At 37.4% G+C, this 20,205-nt stretch overlaps 1 protein-coding gene across 1 annotated transcript in view; it reads left to right on the forward strand.

Moving 5' to 3' along the window:
* Positions 1-6,478: 6,478 nt before the first annotated feature.
* The window catches only part of kcnh5b (potassium voltage-gated channel, subfamily H (eag-related), member 5b), a gene marked incomplete at its 5' end in the record, with an annotated part of 45,938 nt that continues 32,211 nt past the window's right edge, over positions 6,479-20,205 (forward strand). Inside the window, 6 exons of the mRNA XM_081351967.1 lie at positions 6,479-6,551; positions 7,709-7,832; positions 8,615-8,721; positions 9,620-9,748; positions 14,663-14,781; positions 16,949-17,341. Coding sequence (XP_081208093.1) covers positions 6,479-6,551; positions 7,709-7,832; positions 8,615-8,721; positions 9,620-9,748; positions 14,663-14,781; positions 16,949-17,341 — 945 coding nt within the window. The remainder of the gene's footprint in view (positions 6,552-7,708; positions 7,833-8,614; positions 8,722-9,619; positions 9,749-14,662; positions 14,782-16,948; positions 17,342-20,205) is intronic.

Below are 20,205 nucleotides of genomic sequence, written 5' to 3' on the forward strand. Positions count from 1 at the left end.
TCTACTCGTGGGCAGAGCTGTAATTAAGCCCAAGCATGGAGACAAAAGAGATCAGGACGGTTTGCACTCGGCACAGGCAGCAGCACGACATGTATTTATCTGGCTACGTTTAAACAGATTCATGTGAATCTCAGGATACTCTGTGTCTTCAGGGAACAAATATTACAACTTAGTAGGAGGATGGCATCTAATCTTATTGGTTCCAGGAAGACTACTCCTTTGAGTGACATCACTTAAAGCCATATGAGGCCAAATCTGGGACACGATGATGTGCTTAAAAATAGAGGCAGCCTGATACCTAAATCTTACGTTTAACTCATATCAAGACAAATGTGTATCGTGCTGTGGAAAAAAAATCATGCTACTGCATTTAGAAATCGTCACTTCTGCTCTTTGATTGTTGCCTGTTGTTTCTCATTTCATTCCCTGCTGGGAATAGGCCACTGAATCAGTTTCAGATGCTGGAGTCCTGCTGTGATTCTGTGAGCTGTACTTGACCACACGTTTGATTGTTAGAGAACCATGAGGCAAACTTCTCACCTGACTGCTCTGATGAAGGAAGAAAACGCCTCCGCAAGAGGGACAATTATGTCCATTGTATCAGCACCCACTCATTTGCATTAGTGTTAATCTGTAAATCTTCTAAAAGAAAGTTAACATTGGGTCAAAACTGAGCATATTCACTTTCATAATGTTCCTGCTCTTATTGTACATGATTGATTAATCAGTTAATTTATCGATTAATTATTATATTTTTTCATCAAAATGTACCAAGATGCTCCACCTCTTAAATATCTCCTTTTCAACTTACATTGTTTGGGCCGCATGGGTTATTGGTTAATGTTAACCAACAGTGAAAGCTTCCATTGAGATTAATGCAACTTTTCTAAAATCGTATGCAATATTTAAAGGTGAAATGTGTAACTTCAATGCCGCTGGCAGCAACAAACATGTCTGCAAAATTAATGCCAACGAGTTTCAAACTCTCTCTTATCTTCCATTATTCAGAAACAGTAGTGCTCTCCCAAACTCACACTATTGGTTCTGCTCAAACAGCAGTTTGGTACCACTAATGGCATATAAAATGACAAGATTCACCAATACCGTAGTAAATACATCCCAATTAACAATAATGTAATTAAGGTTGCAAATAATAAAATAATGTTATATTATGAAAAAGAAGTGTTACCATTATGATACAAACTTGACCTTCAACCTCTATATTGTGTGTACGTCTCTGGTAGTTCTTCGCAATTGACATTCAGGTCTAGTTCCATTCTGGTATGGGACGCCTACTTTTCATTTTCTATTCAAGTCCGGATGGATAAAATCAAGCCCAACCATACTTTTCTTCTTTTTTTCTTTTCTTTTTTTTTGTGGAATATCGAATTTTGCTCTGAAATATGTCACAATACAAAAGTAAAATGTTGACTTTATTTAGTTCACTTAATGGAAAGGCCATTACTGTAATTCAGCCCTCTATGGGAAATCTGGCAGTGCTACAGAGTCCGCTAATGGTGTAACGACAAAGGAAAATCTATCATGTCTGTGAAGTTATCATTTGTTCTCTGACCCTGTCACAGTTGCTTATAGGGAAACCTCTCTGCTTTTAGATTCAGAGGCTATTGGCTTATCGACAGGATATTTTTAGTGATGTTCAAACAGATTCTAGTTAGGAAGAATTTTTGATATCTAACAGAGAGAGAAAAAGGGAGACAAAAAAAAAGACTGAGATATGCTCACGGGCTAATTAACAGTCACAGTCGATGTGGAGAAATGAAGGCATGCCAGGCTTATTGTGGTTTGTGTGTGTGAGCGAGATTGGGAGATTAAGCGAATGTGTGTCAGTCAATACAGTAGAGAGTGTGTGTATATGAATAAGTGTTAATAATTGAGTGTGTACAATACATCTGCAATTACACAGCAGGTCACCGTCTCTGGAGGTAGAATGAAGTCACAACCCCGCTGTGTTCTGTCTCTGACATTTACAGTGAAACCTGAATTATTAAACATTTGAGAATATATCGATCACTTGAGGTTCATGCAGTCAAGCCTAAACTGTGTTGATCATTAAAGAACCAACAGAGCTGTTATAATCAGATTATGTCTTAAGGAATGAGTTTTGGGCTCCTTTAAAGTTCCCAGCTGAGGCGATTGTATCTCTCTTCCTTGTGCTTCGCTATACTCTCCTTTCCCCAAGTCCTCCATCTCTGTTTCTTATGTATTTTATTTCTGTCTTTACATCAAAATGATATATGTACGTTATGCCTCTCATGTTGTTCTAACTGCAAAGACAAAGTGTATGAGCCGCCTTGTGAGTGATTGAATGAACATTGACAGCTCAGAGTTCTGGAACCTTCTCTTTCTTGACTTGTGCATTCTTTTCTTTGCTGTTTAGGATTGTAGGATATGAACTGGTTGAATTTGACAAAGCTTTTATATATATTTTAATTAGGCTATATAAATATTTTATTATATATATATAATGCATATATATATATATATATATATATATATATATATATATATATATATATATACAGTGTATATCAATATTTTTTCTAATTTCTTTTAAAAAAGGAAAAGGTTGGAAAGGATGTTTTTCAATACTGTATTAAATTAATATGAATAGTAATAGTTAGAAGAATCATTATTGAGGATAGTGAGAATTACAAACAAACTCTGAATAAAAATATCTGGACAATGAAAATTCATAAAAAATCTGCTTAATTGTCATTAAAACCATTAAAAATACAAGCTTTTTACAATAATACAATAGCTTTTTTTGTATATATATTAATATACAAATATTATAAATATATTATAAATATAAAATGTCAAAACTATTAATGTTCCTATTCCTAAACAGACTTCATTTTCTTTATACAATTTTCTTTTTATATATATATTTATTTATTTTAGTTGAAGGTAGAGAAGGCAATTGCGGAGAGGATAGAAATAGCGAGTTAGCTTTGAAAGCATAAGATCCCGCCCTCCCTTTAGAGCGTCTCCAAACCCACGCCTCCTTCAAAACACATGAACGCGTACAGCAGGGAGAAAACAAAAGCGTCACGAGAGATGGCGTTAAATTAATTTTTCTCAAAGCACAACATTACTTGTACCACCTAACTGCTGCAGATTCATTTCGGTGTTGATAGCGTTGATAAATCTTGAACAGCTCTGAGTAAAACATCACAGGTTGCCATCTTGTAGTTATGGCGTGAACGCAGCATAAGATTGTTGTTCAGGTTCAGGAGGAACTGCAAAAGGAGGCGCTCGTTGACTGTCTGTGTGAGCAGGGTGCGTGGAGGTATGGAAATATATATGTTGACTGGCAGGTAGGACATCCTATCAATACGCTATTTATAGCTTTACGCTACCTTTATGTTTAAATATCAACCTGGACATGTTTTTGTGAGATTTCCCGCAATAACATGCTATTATAATTGCTTGCATAACTAAGTGCACTATATAAGTGTGCTTCTGCATGACTGCCTGTGGTTTGGTAATTACCTTAAACCTCTTTAGGAGTTAAAAACGGGAATGGACTGCTCTTATGTAGTGCCAAAGTGTGGATTATACCATGCCTGACTCTAAAACTAAACCGTTACCTCCTTTGATCGGTCTTCTATCTGAGTTGTTAGTATTATTAATGGAATACATACATGTAAACTCACTCAGTATGAACCTCTATCACAAAATTCATCATGTCTCTTTGTTGGCAGGTGGCTGAGGGCAGAACGGGTGTTTTTGTGAGGGACCCAGCCAGAGTCTTCTGTGATTAAAGCTATAGAAATTAAAGGGCACAAGCTGACAGCACTGAAGCTGATATGTGGGGTCTTAAAGAAGCAACTATACACAGAGTTTGGCTGATTTTTGTGCTTGCTGTCATCTGTTGCGTAAGCCGGTGTACAAATGGGTCTTGACAGCACTGTTTTTAGGAAAGGACAAATGGGAACATTGTCTTATGCCCTGTGACAAGGAGACAATGAACTGAATATTCAAGGATGGAGGGAACCAAAGGTAAAGTTTTAGTCAATGAATAACCAGTAATTATTGGTCAAACCATTAATCAGTATCTGTCATTATTAGCAGAACACATTTTACACATGGGGACCAATGGTAGTCAATAATTCAAGAGGGTCTTACTTTAAAGCTTGTGATTCTATCAAGTACTTGGCCTTATGAAATAGTTCTTGTTATTGTTTAACTATAGCATTTATTACAATAAGGATAAAATTATATCTAGTATTTATATAGCTTTTGTAACGATAAATAACAATCTACACATTTAGAAACTATAGCAACAACATACCACATTTGTAATATAAATCTTTAGTGAAAAATATATTCCCTTTAGAGATTCACTGTAAAAAAAAAAAAAAAAAAAAAAAGTTGCTGTCTTAAAGGGGTCCTATTATTCCCATTTACAAGTCTTGATTTTGTTTTTGGGGTGTACTAGAATGTTTTCATGCTTGATTGCTCAGAAAACGCATTATTTTGCACATATTTTACATTATTTCAGCACCTCTCTCCCCAGTCTGACTTAAACACGCTAATTTCGATGAAGCCCCTCCTTCCATAATACGAAATACTGTGATTGGTTAGCTGGACTAGTGTTTTGTGATTGGCAGCACTTAGGTGTTTGGGAAATGTCCCGCCCTTCCATAACTGCGACTTCTTTTCTAGTTTAAATATTGAGAATGGCGTCAATTTCAAACCAAATCGCCCGATTCAGACCCTGACAATGTTGTTAACAAACAAGAGGATCGTGCAGAAAGGATTTCATGCACAGACTTTCTGATTTCACAGGATGTTTCATAGTGGTATGTTCTTTGTAATTTTGTTTTACAAAAGCGAGAGCTTACAAAAGCAACCGAAAACAAGCTGTTCACCATAAAATGTGCAGCACACAGATAAACATTGGGGTAATAATGTTCAGGAACAGTGGTTAAAATAAGTTTTAACCATTCTAAGTTCGTCAGCCTTAGGAAGTTCAAACAAATCCGTTTTGGAAATGTTGTGGGAAAAACAGTGTCTCTTTGACATAAATCGCCCCCTAAACCCTCATTCACTATTTTCTACTTTAGTCCACTAATATAGGCTACTGTTCACTTGAAGGAGTGAACGAATTCGGACAGCCGTTGAGTGTACGTCGGCTGTACACTCGTTATTGCAGTGCAATTAAATACATGCACTCATAACGTCCACTAATGGTTTCGGACACCACTACAACTGGCTGTCCCTTCAAATAACGCCCTATTTGAGGGTATAGGGGGCGATTTTGGATTCCGCCACTTTCTTCTCTACTGCAGCTCAACCAGGCCTCATCCCCTTTTTTGCGTATTATTTAAATGAGGAACATTGTGACTTCATAAAAAAGTGGGGGGAAACGAATGAGTCTTTCGTTGTAGTTGTTAAAAAGTAGATTCTGTTAAATAAAATATCTCCCTATGGAGTGGACTTTGAGCTTTGTTACCTTGCTGATCTTTTTTATGCTCAAACACCAACATTACACACTAACTAAAGTTGAAACAGTGGAAAAACATAATTAGACCCATTTAATTTAAGTACAATCAACTTGGATGTTGAAGTCATTTCAACTTAAATTACATTAAACTGACTTAAAATTAGATGAATCTTGTATTTTAAAAAAAGACAATTTCTTCACTTATTTTGATGAGTTAAGCAATGTAAAAATGCATGATGTTGTCATAACTTAATTTTTTAGGATATAAATTCTACAAGTTAGTCAGGATTTACCACAATAAATACAAAAGAATGTGATAGTAAAGGTGGTCATGATTAGTTTGTTGTTGCAGGATGATGTTTTCTCTTCTTTTCATCAGTCTTTTTAGTTTATTGTGTGGCCGTTTTAGATCATGATTGACTTTCTCCATACGCGTTTTAAATTTTGTCATCAGCTTCGCAATAGGAGCGGCTCGCCTTGCTCAAATCTTATCACACTTTTGGAGCGTGCTGGTGAACGCGCCTACGGGGATTCGCGCGCGCCAGTCATGCAAAAATAGACAATTGGGTTCAGTCTTATTGCGCAGATAATTGGTCCGTTCAGTTAGTACGGGAACTTGGTGCTTATAAAAGCTCCGAACGCACAATCAGTCAATTATACGGGTATTATAGTATAACGGGGGTAGTGTTTGTGCTATAGTATAAAGCTTAAGAGATTTGACAATGCTTTGTTTTTCTTCTGCAGTGGAGCTGTTGGGCACGCGCTTGGCGTTGGAGTTGGAGATCCCCAGCTTCTGCCTGTGCGCTTCGGTGCAGCTGCGCATGCGCGGGGAGCTCCCCGTGCCCACAGACTTGTCGCTTTGAGCCCAGAGCGCGCGTGGTTGGCACACAGAAGCTCCCGGCCAGCCAGCGCGCGACGTTACCATGAGCCTCCCCGCTCCACCGGCAGAGACTCCACGCGCAGAGAGTGCCCACCTGACGAGAGCAGCGCGAGAGCCACAGACGCACGATGCCCGGGGGAAAGAGAGGGCTGGTGGCACCGCAAAACACTTTCCTGGAGAATATCGTCAGACGCTCGAGTGGTGAGGAGCACGCTTGTGGTTTCTGGAATGCATTAGGTCACTTATCGTTACAGTGCCCATGTTATTCTGCATTAACAAACTGAGTAATCAGCAAATCATACTTAAACAGGTAGCCTAATTAATTTGAAGCTGCTTTTTTAAATTGAAGCTGCATTCGTAATTAGTTATTTATATTACATTTAAGATGTGAATCATGGACGCTGTAATGCTAATGTAATGTTTAATGCTTTAACTTCGTATTTTTCTCTCTTTTAGTGGTTTATCTGAGCTGGGCAGGGTAGGGCCTACATTGTGATTATTATTATTTTTTTAAATGCATAATTTACACAATGACAGGCTATTTGTTTTTGAGTTATAGAGGCGTTTTTAGAAGATATTAACTCATGTATTAGTATTCATGTATTAACATCTGAAATCTTCAGTCTTCAAATGTACTTTTTAAAACATAAATTTCTTTTTTATATATATATTCAAATGTATTTCTTATTTTGAGTTAGGTGATTTTTCGTTCTTTTATAAAAAAAAACAAACATCAACATCTTGTCAACATCTTTAGAGAAATATATTAACGACAATATAACGTTAAGCAGCCGCAATTGACTAATACATTGTGTAGTACCATACCAATACTTAATTTAATATAATTACGCATTTCTCGCTCAGTTGTTTTCTTTCTCCTTCAGCTGATTAAAAATTAACTCAATATACAGTAATTTCAGTCCACGTCTCTGCGCCAGCAGCTCATCAGGACTCGCATGAAGTCGGCCTGATTGTTTTGAGAGAACTGTTACGTTTATGACCACTAGAGGGGGCAACATCTCTAGTTCCTGTCAAAGTAATGCTGTTTGTGTCTGGTTTGCCGTCTCCATTACAAACAAATCGAATCTGAGAATTATAGTGTATATAAGACATGATAAAATTGAATAGAAGAAAAAAATTGTAGACAAACTCTAATAAGAGATTTTAAAACATCCCATTCACATTATGTGGTCAGAAAGGCTGCATTTTGTTTTGTTTTATGATGTTTTGAAAGTCTACATTTTCTAGAGATTACATCAGATGTTACAGTAGGATAAGTGACAGTAATATACTGTGTGTGTCAGGTCACTAATTCCTGCTCTCTCTTTTATACTTTATCATCTTCTCTGAACATTCAGAGACAAGTTTCTTGCTGGGGAACGCTCAGATTGTGGACTGGCCTGTAGTTTACAGTAATGACGGCTTCTGCAAGCTGTCTGGATACCACAGAGCAGAGGTCATGCAGAAAAGCAGCACATGCAGGTGAGGGGATGTACACGTGACCATAGAAATCTGTAGATGTTACACAGTTCATGCTGTATTGAAGATCTCTGGTGTTGCAGTACATTTAGGGCCTATATTACAATTTAAGACTGAAGCTTAAAATGATTTGTTGTGCATCCATGTGCCCATTGTAACAAAACCAAGAAATAATTATGTCAATCTTGGGGTTGTGCATCACCTTGCCTCTGCCTAAAATGTAGTATTATATATATATATATATATATATATATATATATATATATATATATATATATATATGAATCAACGTGTTAGGAATTTGGAATTTAAGTAGATGAAAGTATCTTTTTGGCCCAGCCATGATCTGCCATTGTAGTGGCATATTGTGGTTAAAAAAAAGAAAAAAAAATCTAATTTCAATAAGTGGCTTGAGACACAGATATACTGCCTTCCACTTAGAGCATGTTTTTCTGCCATGCTCACAAGACAATCGTTTTATTTTATTTTATTAATAAGCTTTTATCTGTGACTGCAAGAGAAACAAACAGGTTAAGATGCCATAATTGGTCCCACTTTGCGTAAAGGGTGAGGTGCACATACATTTCAGAAAATCTGTGTAATCTCTTAATCTTTGTTAGAACATATGACCATGAGCCACTCATGTGGGAAAATCTGAATCCTGAACATCATCTGAGCATTTTACTTCCATGAATCTTTAGACTGGGATTTATGTAGATTCTAATGAATTCAGGGAGGGATAATCACTTAAAACTATGCACTTTGTGAATAATCTCTCTCTGTAGTTTTATGTATGGGGAGCTGACAGACAAGAAGACCATAGAAAATGTGAAACAGGCCTTTGATAACTATGAGTCCAACTGCGTTGAAGTGCTGCTGTACAGAAAGAACAGTAAGTGTGACTTCAAACAAACATATAGCTACAGATACTAACATCTTTAAAGTTTCTTATAATGTCTCGTAGAGGTGTTGTAAACAGTAAAAAATCATGTTGACTAAAAGAGCTACTAGATATTAAACACTTCCATGTACACTACTGGTCAAGGAATAATTATAGTTTGTTTTTTTTTTACTTTTTTTTTATGTTTTTGTCTTTTAGTCTCTTGTCGCCCTACGAGGTTGCATTTATTTTAGCAAAATACAGTACAAATATTAATAATGTAAAATATTATTACAATTACAATTTTTCTATTGCAGTATATTTTCAAATGTCATTTATTTTCAGAAATCATTTTAATATGCTGATTTGGTTCTCAATAATTAGTAACTGTTTTTAAAGTCTTGTTGTGGAAACTGTGATACTTTTTCAGGATTCTTTGATGCATACAATCATTGAATGTCTTTTAGGAATAGTAGAAATCTTTCTGTCACTTTTGATACATTTAATGAGTTGTTCTTGAGTAAAAGAATTCATTTCTTTTTTTTTTATCTTAAATACCCTAACATTTTGAATGGTTGTATATAACAGTTTCCACACAAATCAAAACTGTTTTCAACATTAATAATAATAAGAACTGTTTCTTGGGTGGGGGGAAATAATCCAGTGGAATCCAAACCAAATTTAGCATAAGGTATAAAATGGATATCATGTCCTTATGAGTTTATTGTCATCTATTAAAACACAATATATACTATGGTATATACTATACTTCTTTACTTAATAAATACCGGAGCATGTTTTCATCAACATCGGTTTGAAGACTTAATATGAAAAGGCTCTGAATTAAAGATTTAATGGTTCTGTCAGAAATCATGTGATGATGCTGACTTTGACCTCTGACCTTGTACAGGAACTCCGGTGTGGTTCTACATGCAGATTGCACCAATCCGAAATGAAAATGACAAAGTGGTTCTGTTCCTGTGTACATTTAAGGACATCACCGTCTTTAAACAGCCTATTGAAGACGAAAGCACCAGAGGTGAGTTTGATATATACACACATGTACTGTACAATAGTACACTTGTAACGTCAGTGATGCATTCAAAATATATACTTGTCTGAAAGACGCAGATGTGTGTGTAGTGCTTGTTAGACTCGAGTTTGTTCTGACAGATTTAACACTTCCTCTAATGTGCTTATGTCATATAAATAAATATGTATTTATTATTGGCAAGCATTGATAGTTTTTTCCTTTGGCACTCAATCTCAAGTGTTATTTTCAAGCGTGTGTGTGTGTCTGCCGGGGGCTTGTTTATTAAGCTTTAATATGTTATACAGAGTCTGTTTCCAAAACTTCCAATAGTGTGTGTGGGTGAATTTCACAAAACTTGTCCAGCTCAATTTTCAAGAAATTAGATTTTTCCTGTAGAAAATAGTGAAGCCTGTATTTTTTATGACACTTATTCTTTACAATAAGATAATTACTGTTACAGTATTGAGAATCACTTTTGAGAATAAAGGGGAATTGTTACAGTAATGAGAATTACTACATGAAAATAATGGTCCTTAGTTTTCTTTATACTAAATGATTTTAGGGTGAAGTGTGACTTGAGCAGGTTTGCATCAGATTCACCAGTGTGTGTGAGATGAATGTTAATCATACAAGAATCAAAGAGAGAGAGAGAGAGAGAGAGAGATTTGAATGCGCTCCAGACAGTGTTTCAGCAGTTATATTTCATTGCAGGATCATAACAGGAGCGACAGCAAACACTTCTTCCACTTTTACTCTACATAAAAAAAAAACTTTGCTGAGTCATATCTGAGCAACAGAGGACTTATGTTTTGGATGTGTTCAGGATATATATCATTCATATAAAGTCATCAAAGAATCCTGAAAAAAACAACAATAAGCAGCACAACTGTTTTCAACTTAATAATAATAATACATGTTTTGTGAGTATCAAATCAGCATATTAGAATAATTTCTGAAGGATCATGTGACACTGAAGACTGGAGTAATGATGCTGAATTTTCAGCTTTGTCGTCACATGAATAAATTACATTGTAAAATACATTAGAATGAAAAGTGACAATATTACTGTATTAATGCAGCCTTGGTGTCTATAAGAGACTTCTTTCAAAAACATAAAAACTGACCCTTACTATATAAATATATATATATAATTCTCAACTTTTTGGTGATTAATCAAATCAACAAACTTGTGAGATTGAACTTGTGAACCTTTTTGTACAAAATGTCAGATTCTTGCTCACGATGAAGCAGCATGCTCTTTGAAACATTTTTAATTCAGTTCAGTTATGCAGAACCTTTATGAAAGCAAAATATTGAATTGAGTTTCATTTGTGCAGATTATTTTAGAAGAGCACTGCACAACTGAACTGAAAGACACATTCGGGGCCCTATTTTAAAGTTCGAAGTGCATTGTCTAAAGCGCACGGCGCAAGTGCACTTAGGGCGTGTCTGAATCCATTTTTGCTAGTTAAATGATGGGAAAAATGGTTGAGGCGCCTGGCATGTCTAAAAGGGTTGTCTCCTATTTTTGTTATGAGTAATGGGTGTGTTTTGGACGTAACGTGCAATAAACCAATCAGAATCTCATCTCCTATCCATTTCTTTTAAAAGCCAGTTGCGCTCGCGGCATGGCGGATTCGCTATTTACAAACTGAATGCTTCTCTAACGAGGAAACGGATCTGCTCGTGTACGAGGTTAAAGCACGCAAGCAGACCATCTACGGGACAAGCCGGATTTCACCATATCTTTATATACACTATAATAATCTTTTACATTGTACAATATTTGGCATGTTTGTGTGTTACTAATGCACCCTTTAAAAAACAAAAAAAGACTGCGTTTGACTTTAGATCAGGTTTCAGTTGGTCAATAGCGAAGTCTAATTCAGTTGCCTCAAATTAGCAACGCGCCAACAATGCGCCTGAACACACCTCGTTTTCAGACCAGCACACCCATGGCCGCACAAATGTGCGAAAATGCATTTGCTAAATGTGCTCATTTAGCAGACACTTTTATCCAAAGCCACTTACAAATGAGAACAATAGAAGCAGTTAAACTAACAATAGGACAACAATATGCAAATGCTATGACCCTTCCCAGTTTAATCTAATGCAGTACATTTATTATTATTTTTTATAAATAGATATAGAATAGGAGAGAACGTGTTAGTATTAATGGATCAAGTGCTGCCGAAAAAGATGTGTCTTCAGCAGTTTCTTGTAAATGGCTACGGACTTAGCAGCTCTGGTTGAGTTAGGTACAGTCAAGGTAAAGGTCCGAGAAAGAGATTTTTTTGCCTCTTTGAGTTGGCAACACAAGATGACGTTCACTTGCAGAGTGCAAGTTTCTGGATGGCACATAGTTACTTATGAAGTAATAAGTTTTGGTAAAAGGGAGAGAGCAGTGGTTGTTCTGTAGGCAAACATCAGTGACTGAATTTGATGTGAGCGGCAACTGGGAACCAGTGCAATTTAGTGAGAAGAGGAGTGACGTGTGCTCTCTTCGGCTCGTTGAAGACCATTCTCGCTGCAGCATTCTGGATCAGTTTGACAGTGCATGCTGGAAGACCTGCCAAGAGAGCATTACAATAGTCCAGTCTGGATAGAACAAGCGCTTGAACAAGGAGTTGTGTAGCATGCTCTGATAGGAAGGGCCTGATCCTCCTAATGTTGTATAAGGCAAATCTGCAGGACCGGGCAGTTTTAGCAATGTGGTCTGTGAAGTTCAATTGATCATCAATCACAACTCCAAGGTTTCTGGCTGACCTTGAAGGAGTTATGGATGACGAACCAAGCTGAATGGTGAAGTTGTGGTGTAGTGTTTGGTTGGCTGGGACCACAAGTACACTGTAAAAAATTTGCTGTAATTTTGCAGCTGTTTGCCAGTAACTTACTGTAGATTTAAATTTATGTTATTTACTGGCAACAGTTTGTTCAAAGTTAAATGAACATTAACCATTAACAAGTCTTTGTCTTTAAAGAATAAAATTATAAAATAACAATCTAATGCAAAGCATTCTGGGAACCAGAAATCTTCATAAACCTTTTTCTGTTTTTTTTCCTTCAGATTTTGGTTCCCAGAATGCTTTGCATGAGGATGTTATTTTAGTTTTATTCTGTAAAGATAAAGACTTGTTAATGTTTAATGTTCATTTAATTTTGAACAAATTGTTGCCAGTAAATAACATCAATTTAAATCTACAGTAAGTTACAGGCAAGTAGCTGCCAGTAATACTGTAATTTCTACAGATTTTTCTAACAGTGTAGCTCTGTCTTTGCAAGGTTTAGTTGAAGGTGGTGGTCTTTCATCCAGCCAGAAATGTCTGTCAGGCAGGTTGAGATGCGAGCAGCTACCGTTGGATCATCTGGCTGGAATGAGAGGTAGAGTTGTGTGTCATCAACGTAGCAGTGATAGGAAAAGCCATGTTTCTGAATCACAGATCCACGTGATGACATGTAGATGGAGAAGAGAAGTGGCCCAATCACTGAGCCCTGAGGCACCCCAGTAGCTAGATGTTGTGTCTTAGACACCTCACCCCTCTAAGACACCCCAAAGGACCTACCTGAGAGGTAAGACTTGAACCATTGGAGTGCGGTTCCCAAGATGCCCTTCGTCTTTAGGATTGACAGGAGGATCTAGTGGTTAACTGTGTCAAAGGCAGCAGACAGATTCAGCAGGATGAATACTGAGGATTTGGAAGCTGCTCTTGCCAGTCTCAAAGCTTCAATAATGAATGGAAGAAGGGATACTGGTCTGTAATTTTCCAAATGTGCTGGATTTAGAGTGGGTTTCTTAAGCAGTGGGGTTACCCGAGCCTGCTTAAATGCTGTGGGAAAGTGGGCAGTGTGAGGAGAGGTGTTGATGATGTGCGTGAGTGCGGGTACAACTGAGGAAGAAATGGCTTGAAGTAGATTAGTGGGAATTGGATCTTGCGGACAGGTATAAGGCGATTGGAAAGTTTGGAGACTTCTGCCTCTGAGAGCAGAGAGAAGGAGGGTTGAATGTGTGTGTTAGCTGGCAAGATGTGCGTGTCAGTTTGTGGTTTGGTAAATTGGCCTCTGATGGTGGTTGTTTTAATTATGAAAAATGTGGGAAAATCGTCTGCTGTTAGGGTTGATGAAGGGGGTTTTAAAAAGCATGCGAGAGTCAGAAGAATTGTTAATTTTGTTGTGATAGAAAGCCATTTTAGCTGTAGAGATATTAGCAGAGAAGGAAGAGAGGAGGGATTGATAAAGACCAAGGTCAGTAGGATCTTTTGATTTGCGCCACTTCCTCTCTGCACCCCTGAGTTTAGAACGATGTTCGCGGAGAACATCAGATAACCAGGGGGCAGAGGCTGTAGCGCAGGCTGGCCTGGAGGAAAGGGGGCAGAAGTTGTCCAAGCAGGATGTTAAAGTGGAGCAAAGAGTATCAGTTGCGCTGTTAGTATCTAGTGTTGAGAGCTGATCAGGTGGAGGAAGTGTGAATGAGACCAAAGAGGATAGGCGAGAGGGTGAGAGTGAGCGTAGGTTTCACCAAAAGGTGACCTGTGGAGGAGTGTGTGTTGTGTTCTGAGGCAGGTTGAGGTTGAGAATGAGGAGAAAGTGATCTGAGGTGTGCAGCGAAGTGACTAGTGTATGGTCAGTGGAGCAGTAGCACGTGTAAAAAAGGTCCAATTGGTTACCTGATTTGTGAGTAGCCACAGTAGATACTCGTTTGAGATCGAATGAGGCAAGTAGAGTGTGGAAATCAGCAACCTGAGGTTTTTCTTAGTGGATGTTGAAGTCTCCGAAAAACACTAGCAAAAATCACTGGTGTCGCACCTGGCGCCACATTGCGCCTTGTGTATGATCGGGCCCTTAGTGTGCGTTGCTGTATGAACACAATGCATGTCTTTTCAGTTCAGTTGTGTAATGCTTTTCATTTAATATGTCTTGTAGGTTGGACCAAGTTTGCACGTTTGACTCGAGCGTTGACAAACAGCAAAAGCACCATTCAGCAACTCACGCCCGTGAGCAGAACTGATGTCACTACACACAAACAGTCCAGACTTGCAGAGGTGAGCGCACGCACACACACACACACAGGCAGCATTTGCTTACATCCTTGACTGCACAGTACAAGGTTATACAAAACTTCATCTCACGGAGGACAAACTTGTAATAGAATCACACACACACACAGGATGCTACTGTAACGCAATCTCACACGTGTCTGTTGGACAGCAGAAGTCTACAGTTGACTGCCAGAAGCTGCTATTAATAATTAACACTGATGAGGTGTGTGTGTGTGTGTGTGTGTGTGTGTGTGTGTGTGTGTGTGTGTGTGTGTGTGTGTGTGCGTGTGCGTGTGTGTGTGTGTGTGTGTGTGTGTCAAAACCCCGGTTCGCTTTTCTCAAGTTTATGAATTACTGCCCTGTCACTGTTGTGTGATGGTGTTAAAGAGGAGGGAAATGTGTTACTTTTTTGAGTGTCAGGAAGGAACAATCTTACTAGATATTTTTTGATGAGGGGGAACATTAAAAGATGGGATAGGTTTGCGAGGGTGGATGCTTTTATCATGGTTTAATGACTCTGATCCTTGCTGAATGTGTGTTGTTGCAGTGTTCACAAGGCAGCATTACACTGGTTAAGGTTTGTTCTTATTTATTAACTCTTAAGTATTAAACTTCTGCAATTCATTCAGCCTGAATCTCTTAAAGGAATATTCTGGGTTCAGTATAAGTAAAACTCAATTAACAGTATTTTGACAATGTTAATTAACACAAAAATTGATTTAGACTTTTTCTTAAAAAAATATGGGTTACAGTGAGGCACTATAATGGAAGTGAATGGGGCCAATCTGTAAATGTTAAAATACAGTTAAAAAGTAAAATTACATGTTACTATGATTTTAGCACTAACTAACTTCTATCAAATTAAAATGCCTAAAACCTTAAACAACTGTCAAAATTATGAGTACACATTTACAGCTCAAATAATACGTTTTAGCAGAACAATTAATGTAAATGCCATTAAAAAATGATGTGCTGTACATTTCTGTTTTTAAATCCCAAAAATGGCCCCCTTTCTCTTCCCTTTTGCAGTAAGTGCCTCAATGTGACCTTGATATTTGCCCACTTTAAAACATTTTTAAATAAGGGACTAACCAGTTTTGCCACAAATGTGCCATAAATGCTGTTGATTGAACCTTATTGTATTTAACCTTTGATTCGCATTGAATTCTTTATTATTATTTTTTGTATAAACATTCTACTTTGTAAACATATTTTTTCTTGCTTAAACTTAAGTTTAAAAGTCTCCTCATGACTTACACTGACAGAATTCTTAGCATTCAAAATGTGCCACCATTTTTGCATTTAAATTCTGATTGGTCTTCTTTTCTTGCATATTTTTACAATCAACAATTTAAAAATAGCGCCGATTGATATATGATCTGAAACAATCTTTCTCCCTCTGTCATCTTCTTTTCTTTATTGTCTCTTTGAGAGGAACTTCTGTTAAATCTCTGAGTAAACTTCATGTTCTGTTAATACAAAGATGCATAATATACAGAAAACAGTGTATTGTCCAGGGAAGAGCAGAAATTAGTCAGAGCTAGAATTAATATTGGAACAAACACTTTCCTGAGGGCCCTCTTTATTTCATTGCATTTCCACTCTCTCTTATGTCCCTAAAGAAAATCTGCTTATTATGGATGTCAAAAATACAGTGTAAAAATGATTTGTAAAGTTGTAAATAAACAGTATTTTCTTGTAGAACATACTACAATGATAATTATTTTAGTATTTCTACTTATAAACATTCACATTTAATTCAATGTGTTACTTGCAATGCTACGTTTTGTTGTAATTACTTGTGAACTTTACTAGCAATTTCTGTGTGAAAATTCCTTCAAAGTAGAAAAATTGTTTCAAATTGTTTCAAATCCTACACCAATTTTCTTTCAGGGCTGAAAGGAATTATTGTAAAATATGTATAAATGATATTAAATTATTGTAAAGCTATATATATATATATATATATATATATATATTTATATATATTTATATAAATAACTTGATCATACATTTTCCAATACTAAAATTTAAAACAAATAATGTCAAAAAATGCGAAATGCCACTGGCTTCGGTATTTAACTTCTGCAATTTTGCCATTTTTCTTTTCCTCTTTGTCTCAGATCCTTCAATCCCTTTATCTTTTGTTTGTCTCATTCATCTTTCTCAGGTGCTTCAACTGGGTTCTGACATCCTTCCGCAGTATAAACAGGAAGCCCCTAAGACCCCGCCTCACATCATCTTACACTACTGCACCTTTAAGACCACCTGGGACTGGGTCATCCTCATCTTGACCTTCTACACTGCCATCATGGTTCCTTATAACGTCTCCTTCAAGACCAAACAGAATAACGTCACCTGGCTGGTTCTGGACAGCGTTGTGGACGTCATCTTCCTCGTGGACATCGTGCTCAACTTCCACACCACGTTTGTCGGGCCTGGAGGGGAGGTGATCTCGGATCCGAAGCTGATCAGGATGAATTACCTGAAGACCTGGTTCGTCATAGACCTGCTGTCCTGTCTGCCCTACGACATCATCAATGCTTTTGAAAACGTGGATGAGGTGAGAAACCGTATAACCGTCGCTTTGCTCCTGGTTAGGACTTGTATATGTTTGAAACTTTATTGTTATAAGATAAGCTGTGGTTGGCTTTTTCAAATAAAACTCAGCAGTGCCTCAAACACTTGTTTTTTTAAACCTGCCAACTCCTCAAAGATGAAAGATTGAACAATTATTTCCTATGTCAGGGCTTCTCACTGGTTCTCTTCTTAGAAAAGTGCTTTAGGGTTCTTGTTCAAATTCATTTAAACTTTTGAAGAGCTTGATAGTTTTGGGACAGAAAAACAAAAAAGCTGAACTGGTAGCAAATATTTTTCCTTCTGAGAAAATGTAGGAGTTTTGCCAGAAAGAAAACCTCAGGTAGTGGCACATAGACATACTTTTTATTGACGGCATAAAGTCTGGTCTGTTTTGCAGCTTATTTTGGCCAAACACTATCATTCGCGTGGTTTTAAGGTGTATGTGCTATTAAGCAATTTTACAATGTGACGTGTATGGTGTCCCATACTCTGAATTTGTGCTCTGCATTTCACCCATCCAAGTGCACACACGTAGCAAAGAGTGAGTTTTAAACACACACACCATGAACACACACCCAGAGCAGTGGGCAGCCATTTTTGCTGCGGCGCCCGGGGAGCGATTGGGGGTTAGCTGCCTCGTTCGCTCTTCATTCACCGAGACTCGAAACCCATGACCTTCGGGTTACAAGCGACTCTCTAACCATTAGGCCACAACCGCCCCCATAAGGGTAACACTTTAGAATAATGGTCCGTCATTAACTAACTATGCAGGAAGTAATGCAGGACAAATGAGTATTACTACATTAACACTTCAGCTGCTAATAATAACTAAAATGGGAACAAGCTTAACTAATCATTAAGTGATATCAAATTTAGGACTGAGATAGGTAATCAATAATTACTGAATGAGATTATTAAGAACAATTAACTATGACAAATTATAAAGAATTACCAATTAATTACTAATCACAACATTAACGTGTGTCTGAGAGAATTGAGCAATTTGTCTTTTTTACTCATTTGACCTGCATTACTTCCTGCATAGTTACCTATTAATGATGGATCATTTTTCTAAAGTGTTACTAAATTAAGTTCTGACAAATTAGTTTTTCCCCAGAAGCTCACATTTTATCAACTCTGTACCCGGAAACCATACTGCACTTCCACTTGCCAAAACAAAGAATGGGTAGGATCTTCTAAATTTTTTGAGCATTATGCCCAATGATGGGACTTTGTGCAGTCTGTGGGTGTGCCTACCTTCTGAGACGGTATTTACTAATACACAGTCTGTACATACTAATATATTAGGGGTGTAACAATATCTCGCAATACACAAATGCAACAATATGTATCGTGGATAGTGACAATATGTATTGTGTATAGTTCACCCAAAACAAACATTTCTGTGTGAGAAAAAAAATCAAGTTTACAGAGTTTAGTGTCAGTACCACATTAAACTACTATATATAATGTATAATATGCAATTGGGGAATATTTGTGGGTCCTGATAATGCCAAATGTATTATGTTACCAGTAAATATATTGTTTTAAATATATCTAGTCAGTGACAGAGTGTAAGTCAGTGTAAGCATATTCGTCTAAAATAATTCAGTTTTTTCAGCTTCAGAATCATGAATATTTTAAATCTGGTGTTACTATTGTCCTGTGAATTGGGTTACCAGTCCAAGCCTATTCATTTCCACCCCAAATGTATTATCAAATTTAGCATTTTAATCAACAGCATGTTCAACAGCACGTAAATCTAACAATATTTAGTGAGGTTAATGCTTAAAGGGGGGTGAAACACTCAGTTTCAGTCAATCTCATGTTAATCTTGAGTACCTATAGAGTAGTATTGCATCCTTCATATCTCCAAAAAGTCTTTAGTTTTATTATATTTATAAAAGAAAGATAGGCGGTACCGAGTCTTCCCGGAAAAAAACAAGCGGCTGGAGGCGTGCCGTGTGGGCAGAGCTAAAGCTGTGCTTACGCGCCAATAGCTAAGTAACAACACACAGACATTTGAGGCAGTTTTACTCACCGTCTGCGGTTCCAACGCACGACCGTGAACCTTTATCGTTGGGACTGCTCCATCCTTAAGCATTAGACGATCTGCAAATCCGGCGTCGAACTGCGCCTTGTTTATAAAACAATCATCGTCGAAATGCAGGGAACAAACAAACACATTTGCACAACTCCGTTGATGCTCTGGAAAAACAAACTCCATCCACTGGTCCCTTAACGCCGGGTTCTTTGGGAATCTGTGCAGGGTTGTCTTGCCCTGGCAACCAAAAACCCACTTCTTTGGTGACATTGACTTCCCTAAAGCTGAGCATAGCGCTTTGATGGGCGTACTGCTTTCGCTCTCTCGCTCTGGTCTACGGGTGCGCGCGCGCCCTTCCGGAGAAGTGCCCTTAGGACCCGTATAAGGAAATTCCGCCCCATCTGCCGTCACACATGCCCATACTCGAAAAAAACTTTCCGAAACTTGTGACAAACGGAAGGAGCATTTTTGGAACAGAAATACTCCTTCAAATGTACAATTTAATTTTTGAAACTTTGTCCATGTTTAGCATGGGAATCCAACTCTTTAACAGTGTAAAAAACTCAGTATGCATGAAATAGCATTTCACCCCCCCTTTAAAACAAGACAAAAAAAGTTTTTTTTGTTTTTTTTTTATTCACCACCAGTCCTCAATTTTTAAAAATAAAATAAAATAATGCATGCTGGCACTATCTTCCATCATGCACTATACGTGTTAATGGCCCTTAAAAGTTGGTGTGTGCTCTTACCAGCCCACAATCCACTGTATACATAATGCAAGTTTAATGTACAAGTTTTACCTA

This window comes from Scardinius erythrophthalmus (genome assembly GCF_964197995.2).
Source record: "Scardinius erythrophthalmus genome assembly, chromosome: 21".
Taxonomy (NCBI): domain Eukaryota; kingdom Metazoa; phylum Chordata; class Actinopteri; order Cypriniformes; family Leuciscidae; genus Scardinius; species Scardinius erythrophthalmus.